General features: G+C 51.1%; 1 protein-coding gene across 1 annotated transcript in view; it reads right to left on the bottom strand.

Annotated features, from left to right (window-relative positions):
* Positions 1-10,509, bottom strand: part of ABCC4 (ATP-binding cassette, sub-family C (CFTR/MRP), member 4) — a 166,436-nt gene that overhangs the window by 119,300 nt on the left and 36,627 nt on the right. Inside the window, exons 9-13 of the mRNA XM_004680297.2 lie at positions 8,620-8,721; positions 6,614-6,703; positions 5,557-5,748; positions 4,188-4,282; positions 3,673-3,759 (exon numbers count right to left, since the gene is read on the bottom strand). Of these exons, the coding sequence (XP_004680354.2) occupies positions 3,673-3,759; positions 4,188-4,282; positions 5,557-5,748; positions 6,614-6,703; positions 8,620-8,721 (566 nt within the window). The remainder of the gene's footprint in view (positions 1-3,672; positions 3,760-4,187; positions 4,283-5,556; positions 5,749-6,613; positions 6,704-8,619; positions 8,722-10,509) is intronic.

Raw genomic sequence — 10,509 nt, 5'->3', positions numbered from 1 at the left:
CTTGACACCCCACTGAGGGCTGCAGAGCACAGGAGCCCAGAAGTGCCTTGGAGGGACCAGAAAGGCAGAAGGTGGGAGGCCTCTCTCCTCTCCTTTGCCAGGCCCATCGCCCTGTTTGGACAGAAGGCAGACAGAGAAAGGGCTCAGTCCATCTGGGGCACACCCCAAACACCCGGTGTCACACTGCAGAAACGGTGTGAGGGGTTCACCACTCAGCAACCACGAGTGACCCTGGAGGAGAGAAGCCACAGTCTGTGTGAAGGAGCCTCTGGGAGGCCAGGAGCAAAAGGGCGAACTAACTGAGGGGAGGGAAGGTTAGGACAGACCCACAGAACAGGTGCAGTGGGAGGGGTGTCTGGTCAGCCGGGGTTTTCTCAGATATACACAGCTGGAAACAGCTGCTGGGGCACCTGTACATTAGGGGCCACTCCCAGAGAATCATAGAATCCACTTCAGGTACCCCATAAAAGCCATGCAGCTCACGGACCTCAATAACCCTGGAGACAGATTTGAGACAGAGAAAACTTCATGGCGAGGCAAAGGGCCATTCACTCCCCTTTCAGACAAAGGCTTCCCGACACCGAGCGCTGACGCCTCCGCCATCTTTCAGGGTGTATTGTTCAATCCAATTTTCTGACTCGTTGAGAACATTCTCCAGTTATGCTGAGTGATTTCCTAAATTGCCTTCGTGCTCCCTGCCTTAAGTTCCCCCAAAGAATGTGATTCTGATTAGCAAACGACAATTTTAACAAGCTTGCTTCTATCAAGTGTATATCCAAAGTCATTAAACCTGAAAGGTGCGAGAGGACTTTATAAATACCTCCCGTGTTGGGGGGAGAACTTGAGAGAGCAGCTGCTGTGATAAAGTGCAAGAAGATTGGCAGGTGGAGCCGAGTCCTCCCCAGGGACGCCCCCACGATGCTCCACCAACGCTGTGCTAAAGGGAAAGATAGATTCCTATGAGAGAGGTGACAAGAGATTGCAAGTTGTGAGGTAGGGAAGTGGGGACCCTGGAGCCTGAGCTTCTGGGGACTCCAGCACCCCAGATGGGGATTGGCGGGAATCTGTCTCTGCTGAAGGGCACTTCAGGTCCCTGTCCAGGGGGTGGGACAGGGGTCAGACCTGAGCTGGGGGCTGAGCCAAGCATCAGCCGGCCCACTGTCTGTCCTGGGAAAGATCCAGAGTCTCTGTACTTCTGTGACGGTGCTAAGACATACTTGACAGAAAACGTCACCATTTTTGGCACAAGGTACAGCACATTCGCAAGGCCATGTGGTGCTTGGCCTCACTGCTCCTGAAGCACTTTTCACATGAAGGTGCTGGTGGACAAACGCAGGGTACCCACCGAGCCCCCCACACTGAGTAGAGGCAAGACCCCTGGAACAGGCCCAGAGGGCCTCTGTGTCCACCACTCTGACCACTCGAATCTCCTTCATTCGCCTTTGAGGACCTTTTGTGAAAGGACAATCTCCCCACACCACACAATTCACACGACGATGCCTCCATCCCCAGCACCTCAGTCACCAAGTTAACACAAAGCTGTTTGCGGTGGTGTCCCCAGAAGAGGAGGGGATGAGGATAAGGATGAGGGGTGTGGGTGAGCACAGACCATGTGAGGACATGGCGAGATGAGGCCAAGGGGAGCCCAGGAGAGGCGTGAGGAGAAATCAAAGACTCAACCCCCATCGGGGCCTCCCACCTCCAGAGACGAATTCTGTTCCCTAAGCACCTCATTGGCAGTGACTTCATGGCAATCTGTAACAGAGCAAACTGGATGTGTCCCCTAAATTCACACTTTGGAGCCTACAGCCCCATTGTGACCCCATGTAAAGCCTCTGGCAGGTGATGAGGCCCTAGGGGAACCCTCATGGATGGGACAGTGCCCTTCTGAAAGGGGGCCCTTCGCTGTGCCGGCCTTGTGAGGAAACAGCAAGTTGCCAGCAAGAGGAAAAGTAGTTTCTCATCACACACGAGTTGCCCAAACTGTGGACTTTCTCAGCCCCACAACTGTGCGGAGACCATCCAGTGAGGGTGCTCCAGCCTGAGGGCCGCAGTTGTCCGTCCGTTAGTGACTTGTCCTGCACCAGGAATAATGCACCTGGTCTTCCTCCACAGGCCTTTCTGCCTTTCCTACACCTGTGCTTCTGCTTTCCTGCCCACAGCAGAGGGGAACCCCGTTCTCCGGCTCTACATACCCTCCCAGCCTGAAGCCCAGCCCCAACGAGCTCTCCAGCCCAAACTGGATGTCTGGAACTGCCTCTTCCACTTCAAGCTAGCACACGCAGCGTCTCTGTCAGATGTCTCCACACCAGGCATGGAGCCTTTTCCCAGGACTTTGCCTGCACAGATTCCATGTAGAGACAAATTCCTTAGGGGCAGAATGAAGTGTACGCTGCACCAGCATGGCCCCTGCCCGGCTCTGTCCTCCTTGGCTGGCCTGGGCGTGTGCACCATGACATCCCCCAGAGCAGATAAATGTAGAGCGGAGTACTCACTGGCCTTTAAGAGGAGAAAGACAGCAAGACCGTAGGTGGGGAGGACGGTGCGTCATCAAGAGCCAGATGCCTGTCAGCGTCCGGCAGGGTGTGCACTATGACTCGCTGAGAAGACGGCAGAGCTACCCCGTGTCCATGGCTGAGCAAGGGCCAGAGTAAACTCGCTCCAGAAAGCCAAAGCTGCAGTCAGGGCAGAAGCCAGATTCCAGATGCCTGGCTTTAAGCTAGAGTTAACCCTCCACAGCGGGGTTTGCTAGACTCGCGGGACCCAGGAAGCAACTTCACTGATCGCAGCCACACTGAGTCTTAAGCTCTAGACATCACGAAGCATCCCCAAACCCACACCTCACCCCGTGCACCCGCACACCTGTCACAGAGCTGGGGTCGCTTCTGAACGCTTTGCCCCTAACACGTCACCGCACGAGCGTGAAGGATCAGCTAGTGGCCATGAAGCGACTGAGGCAACTAAGCCGTGGTCAGTTGGATCGTGGTCAGTCGTCAGTCGTCAGGCCTTGGTGGCAAGGGTCTGGCCTATACATTTATCAGGAAGTGAGCTGTGCCCTAAATTTTCCACAGTAATGTAAGATGGTACCTCAAATTTAGAAACACTACAATCTGGCCCCTGGGGCCCGCAGCCAGCAAGCACAGCCTCAGGGACCAAGCATGAGGAGTGGGGATGTGTGTCTTCCCTAAGCCCCCAGGCGTGCAACCACCCACATCGTGAGCCCCTCCTCCAGCTCCCGACTGTGGCTCCTTTCCAGTGGGTCTTCAGCGAGGGAAGGGACGGGAACGAAGGATCCCAGAGCTCAAGAGAACCATGAAAGCTTCCTTTGCCCTGAAATCTAGACGATTCCTGGGAGGCAGGAACGATATAAAACACGAGCCGGGGCCCTCCCTGGTGGTGCAGCAGGTTAAAGCACAGCACTGAGGAGCTAAAGCCACCTCAGCATGAGTTCAATCGCCGCCTGCCCCGGAGCTGATCCACATGGCACAGCAGACCTCTCCTGACCGGCCCACTGCCCTCCTCAGCAGAGTGCTTCATCGATCTGCCTGTTCTGCTCCCCACTCTGTCTCTGGTGAAACCTCTCGCTGCCCCAGCATCTCTGGCCTGTACCCCAGTTCTATATACATAAATAAATAAATTTAGGGGGAAAAAAAAAAACATGAGCCAACTCACAGTTCGAACAGGTGCCGGCCCACCTCCGCATCGACCGCGCTCAGGGGGTCATCCAGGAGGTAGATGTCCGCATCCTGATACACCGCCCTAGAAAATGAGCCACATCAAGCAGAAGCTCACAGGCCCCACGGCTCACAACAGCCTTCCACGCCAGGGGCACACTTGTGCCCAGAGCCAAGAGTACCCTCAAGACAAGTGCTTCCTGCAGCACCTGTACAAGTGGGATCACCCACAGTGTTGCTCTGTGAGGTCTGATCACGGCATCCTGCAGTAAGTGAGGTTCACCTGCAGTGTCCCACAGTAAGCGTAGTCCACTGGCAGCATCTTGCATTAAGTGGGGTTCACCTAGAAAGCTTTGCAGTAAGTGAGATGCCTATAGCACCCACAGAGAAAGTGAGGTGCACCCGCCATGCTGCACAGTAAGCCAGGTCTACCCGCTCGGCCTCTGAGGAAGCAGGGCCCAGTGCTAAGTGCCATGTGACAGCGCATACGTTGGCATCTGACAGGCCATTTACCTGGCAAGGTTGACTCGGGCTTTCTGCCCCCCACTCAGTGTGGTGCCCCGATCTCCTATCAAGGTTAGATCTCCGTCCTCCAGAAGCTGTAAGTCCTGCGTGGAGAGAGAAACAGGACACAAAGATGACTTCGGGGTTTTCTCAAACGGCCACCCAGAGCTTTTCAGTCATTCATGCAGGTAATCTGACCAATGATAAGTTCACTTGTAAATTCAAAAAGATTTTAAAAATTAAAAAACTACCGGCCCCCCCTGGTGGCACAGCGGGTTAAAGTGCAGCACTGTAACCTAGCTGCAGTCACTTCGGTGACAGTTTGATCCCCAGCCCCAGAGGTGACCACAGGGCACAGCAGACCTCTCCTGTCTCACCTGCTGCTCCCCTCAGCAGTGTACTTCATAGATCTGCCTGTTCTGCTCCCCACTCTGTCTCTGGTGAAACCTCTCACCGCCCCTGCACCTCTGGCCTGTACCCAAGTTCTGTATGCATAAACAAATCTTTTTAAAAAATATTTACAATAGGAAAGACATGGAGTCAACCCAAATGCCCCAAAGCGGGTGAGTGGATTAAAAAGACATGATACCTATATGCAATGGAATATTATTCAGCAATCAAAAAAGATAAACTCATGCCCTTTGCAGCAACATGAATGGAACTTGGAGGGATCATGCTTAGTGAAATAAGCCAGAACGAAAAAGAAAAATACCAGACGGTTTCACTCATAGCAGGAGCAAAAAGAACCAGAACCAGGGAAAAAAATAACAATAATTTCCATGGGTGGAGTGGAGAATGGGATCAAAAATGGGGGTAGGGAGGAGTGCACGGGACTATGATGATGGCGCATGGGTGATTTGGTGATGGGAAGCCCACAGGGATTGCAACTGAGATGGAAAGAAGTGCAAAATGATGTAAAAATAAACTATTGTATTATTAATAAAACATTAAAAAGAAAAATACAAACACTCAAGCATTTGCAGTTAACATCCTGCCAGGTCCTTCTGAGCAGGGGCCAGATAGCGGGTTTGTTCTGGCCGCTAGTTCAGCCTGGAAGAACGACAACCCTGGAGTTCAATCCCCAGCCAGGGAGGTGACGCACATGGTGCAGAGACCTCTCCTGTCTCCCCGCTGCTCCCCTCAGCAGTCCATCCATCTGCCTGTTCTGCACCCCACTCTGTCTCTGGTGAATCCTCTCACCCCGCACCACTGGCCTGCCCCCAACTCAAGGATGCATAAGTGAAGAGCAGCTTTACGCAGTAATATTCAACGACATCTCCAAACGAAAAAGAAAACTTCCAACAAACCCATCACTGACCAGTACTATTACAGCATTTGAAGAAATCCCAGCTCCCCCAGGGCCAGAGTCAACACTCACCTTTTTCAACGCACAAGCCTTGATCACTTTCTCGTATCGTTCCTTTTCGTATTTCTTCCCAAATAAAATATTGCTCCTCACAGTTCCTGAGAAGACCCATGGCTGCTGGGACACGTAGGCGACTCTGCCCTGGACGGTGACCAGCCCCTCGCTGGGGGGCAGCTCCCCCAGCACAGCGCTCAGCAGAGAGGACTGGAACAAAGAAGGAAATCCAGGTGGGCACAGCCAGGACGCTCAGCAGGACGATACTGTGAAGCCACCTTGCCCAGCCAGGCCGGTCCCCTTGCCTTACACCACCCGAGCCTCCCAGACACAATCTGCAAGCCCTGGCTGTTGCAATAAAAGGAAAACGATGCCATAGCTCAAAGTTAATTGGAGGGTTCGTGGCCAGTCAGGAATATTAACAAACCAGAGTCTCACAACCTCCTCTGCCTGACAGCATGTCCATATATAAAAGGCTCCACTCCACAGACACCAGCTAAGACTGCTTCCAGGCACAGAGTATCTACTTCCTATCTCTGACATTGAACGTAACTGTCAGTCCAGGGAGTTCTCACTTGTTCCAGAAAATCTCGTTGCCAATATCCTCACTGCAGCAGGAGAAATGAGAGTGGAGGTTCGCCCTCGTGGAGAAGTCACCCTCTTGCTTCCACCCAGGGCTTATTGTTCTGTCTCTTGCTGCCTCCAGTGCACAGGCTTAAAGGACATTTCTGCACAGCTTTGACAGCGTACAGACGAAAAGTGTCCGTCCTATCCACGACAGGATGCAGAACCTGGACTGGGCCCCGCTACGTCTGGCCACCGCCTGTCCAGCACAGGCCTCTGCATTTGCTAACCATGCGCTGGCGTGGCCAGGACAAGTCCTCTGAGGAAAGAGTCACCACTTTCTAGAAGTCTGTACATCCTGCAGGGTCTGTTCTGAAGAAACAAGTCCCAGTTTCAGCCATCCCTCTCTCCTGAATAACGGGCAGGCCCAGGGACCCCAGGGCCCAACTGCAGTTCCAAACTAGTCAGCCTGAGCAAAATATGCAGCGTGCCCATGAAACACGTCACTCACCTTCCCTGCTCCCACAGGTCCAACCACTGCCAGCAGCTCGCCGGGCCTGACAGTGAAGGACAGGCCGTGGAGGGTCGGGGTCTCCGATGTCTGCAATTGAAGTGACCATCTCAGCACAGGCACACAAATCGCTTCAAGTCAGTCCCCCAACATTACAATACTGCACCCTGGAGTCCCGGTCACCTAGTTTTACCCCCGGGGCGGGGCGTTGGGAAGGACCACTCTTTGACCCCGTTATACTACAAACACGGCTCTAGACACGCACAGAAGCTAAACGGTAGATGGAGATGGCAAGGCGCTGCCTCGGCACACACAATCTTAGCAAAAAGAACATTCTCAATAGTATATACAGTGGAGGAGCTTTTAACCACGTGCTGGTTGGCGTCAGGACCTTGGTTTTTAATCTTTTATTCCATTAACCCCCACCAGGTGGCAACATAAGCACATGACACACCAGGCCCTTTAATTAATAAATAATTTAACTTGCACTAATTGCTATCTTTTCACTCAATAAAGAATGAAAACCGGCCCTCCCTGGTGGCACAGCGGGTTAAAGCACAGCACTAAGAAGCTTAAGTCACTTCAGCATGAGTTCGATCCCCGCCTGCCCGGGAGGTGACCACATGGCGCGGCAGACCTCTCCTGACCCGCCCGCTGCTCCCCTCAGCAGTGTACTGAATGTATCTGCCTGTTCTGCTCCCCACTCTGTCTCTTGAGAAGCCTCTCGCCGCCCCTGAGCCTCTGGCCTGTACCCCAGTTCTGTATGCACAAATAAATAAATCTTAAAAAAAAAAAAAAACTTCAAACGCACAAAGGCCAAAAAAAAGTGGTAAAGTGGTACAGGCCATAGCACAACTAAGACCTAGAAAATAACAGTGAGAAATTAAAGGTGAGGATTATCTTCCATATGAAAAATTACTCCGGAAAAACAGATTTGGTTATAACTGGCCATCTACTGAAACAATGATCATTAGTTCTAATCACTTAAAAAAAAAAAAACAACACAATAGTTTTAGGAATTATAAAACTATCATAACTGGAGTTCAACATGTAAGAAACATTTTTTTTTAAGCTTCTCCACTCGTTTCAACGGGTTTAATGACAAGTCCCTATTTCACCACTTGTAGTTATGATGATGAAATAATGAGTTCCATACAAGCACCAGTTTCCTTTCACAGGGCTTCCATTTTTCCTGGGTACTGGGGAGCCCTGGAGATTCCCTCTCTGAAGGAAGAGCTTCAAGACCTGGCACTGCACTGGCGTGACCAGGAGGGGGCAGCATTCAACAGATCCGGATAGGAGGGGTGTTTGCTCCCTCCAGACAGAGATGCAACTGAAGGATCCCTTCCCTGGGGAGGTCCTGGGGTGCAGCAGGGGGCCCTGGAGGCAAAAACACCTCCCAGTGCACATTAAGAAGCCCCCACTTGAAAGCCGAAACCCAGCTTATTTTTGACATTAGCGAACGGCTGTGTGGTCTGGGAACTTCTTGAGAGCAATCCTTACTGTGTTTCCATTTTGCTGAAATGTCATAAATACAGAGTAAAATCTTTCAGCTGAGAAGTGCTACAAGTAGCCAGGCATAAACTGAGGCAGCGGGAACCCCAGCCCAAACCACCGCGAAGACCCAAATCACAGGCTTCCCCTGATGTGTCTAAGCCATCCACATGAATAAACAGGCTGCTTCCCCAAAGGCTGGCATCTGCTATGATATGTAATAGGTGTATTCACTGATCCCACACACAGGCCTCCCTGTCTCGCCCTATAAAGTCTGCAGCACAGAACTGGCTCCAGTGTGCTCCTAGGAGCTGAGCTGTGACGGCTCTGATGTGAGATAAACAGCTGACCTTCATCAGCCCCGCCCCCCAGCAAACCCCACTCCTGGCACAGCTGTCTCAACATGCACCCCCATAAGCGAGCTGCTCACACTTTACACCACCAACTTCTCTACTAAAGCTATGTCGGCTGGGCCACTGAGCACTCATGGTCTGCAAGGGAGGATTTGTTACCTTATCCCAAAAAGCAGTAAAATCTTGCACATGCACTAGCGTTTTACCATCTGGTGGTGGCTGGGGGCGGCGTCCCGATACCTCGTCAAGTAACAGAAAGTTCTACGGAAAAAGGGAAAACAGACTATTTAAACGACAGGTAGAAAAGCACAAACAAAAAATGCTTCCCTAGAAGCTGCAATGCAAAATGTTGCACTGTCAACACAGCGCTTTTTTTTCCGCAACGGTATTCAAGGTGTTGGTTTCTTCCTCTTACCCTGCTGGGGGATGCAAGCTGGTACAGCCGCGGTGGGAGCTCTGAGGAGGTTCCTCAAAACACTGGAAACGGAGCTACCACACGACCCAGGGACTCTACTCCTAAGAACCTACCCAAAGGGCACAAAAACACTAATTGAAAAGAAACATGTACCCCTATGTTTATATTTACAATGTCACTAGCACTACTTACAATAACTAAGTATGGAAACAACTTAAAAGTCTCCCACACCGATGACAGGCTCAAGCAAATGTTGTGTATAAATACAGTGGAATATAACTAAGCCATTAAAATGATAAACTCATGTCATTTGAAGCTACAGGGATGGAGCGGGCAGTGATTCTGCTCTGTGAAATAAGTCAGTAAAGAACAAACACCCTCCCTGATGGCACAGTGGGTGAAAGCGTAGCACCCAGAAGTAATCCGTAGACACTAAAGCACAAGTTTGATTCCCGGCCAAGAAGCTGAGCTAACGTGTACACCTACATACACATCTATATGTATTATCATTTTGTTCTATTTTCTAAAACTTCATATATATGCTTTCACCTTTGAAGTAATTCCTAAGGATTCAGTGTTTTTAAAATATATGTTGATAGAAAATATTCAACATGTCTTAAAAATAATTTCTTGAGGGCTCTCCCTGGTGGCAATGGGTTAAAGCACCGCATTAGGAAATTCTCCAAAGCCACTGCAGCACGAGTTCGATACCCCGCAAGGGACCTGATCCACATGGCATGGCAGACCTCTCCTGACCAGCCCACTGCTCCCCTCAGCAGTGTACTTCATTTATCTGCCAAGCTGAAGTTGTTATTATCACCGCTTAAGATGGCAATGTTGGGAGTGGCGAGGAATGCAGGAAACAGTCAAGAAGTTTACACCTAACGGCAGGGCCCTGTTCTTTGGGCTCAGAGAAGATGAGCAGGTCCGACAAGGAATGTCCATGCGTGGGGATTCTCCATGGGGACGCATCACCGTCTGGTCAGGCGAGGCTGGAGTGACCAGGGGCTATTGTGGGGGGGCTCCATAGTTCCTGCTACTCAGACCTTGCTATCGCTTTCTCTTCTTACCTAAGTCACTGCTCATCTGTGTGGGCCATCTTGCTTATCTGGTCATCATGTCTGCTGCTGCTTTCAAAAGATCCTACTTTCCAGTGTTCCTCATGCCAGGACTTTTGACCTGGTGAGAAGTCCCCTTTGACTTGACCAGGTGGAACTCTGAGCACCAAGATTGAGAACAAGGAGGGCTAGGGATTCCATAGAACACAGATCTGGGAGCACGGCGAGGGTGATGGAGGGGTCAGAACAGGAGGTTGTGGGTTTCAGTGCAATCGCTAATAGTCTGTGTGGGTTTTTCAAGCCTGTCAGTTAAGGCATTTTCAAGACCCACAACAAAGAATGAGTTGAGGGTGAATTGGCTGTTGAAAGTATTTCAGCAAAAAGATGAATAGTAACGGGATTCAACTTCTCCATTAACTGACAACTAGGAATGTCTTAAAAGCGGTTGCACATGTAAAGATGACGCAGTTTTCCTGATAGATGGGGCCATAGGTGACATTTTTACTTTCAACAGTGACAAATCTCAGGCCCTCCCTGGTGAGAGGTGGGGCCATAGGTGACATTTTTACTTTCAAC

This window comes from Condylura cristata, unplaced genomic scaffold, assembly GCF_000260355.1.
Source record: "Condylura cristata isolate star-nosed mole 26May11 unplaced genomic scaffold, ConCri1.0 scaffold00010, whole genome shotgun sequence".
In the NCBI taxonomy this organism is placed as follows: Eukaryota; Metazoa; Chordata; class Mammalia; order Eulipotyphla; family Talpidae; genus Condylura; species Condylura cristata.
This window is presented reverse-complemented; position numbering and strand designations above follow the sequence as displayed.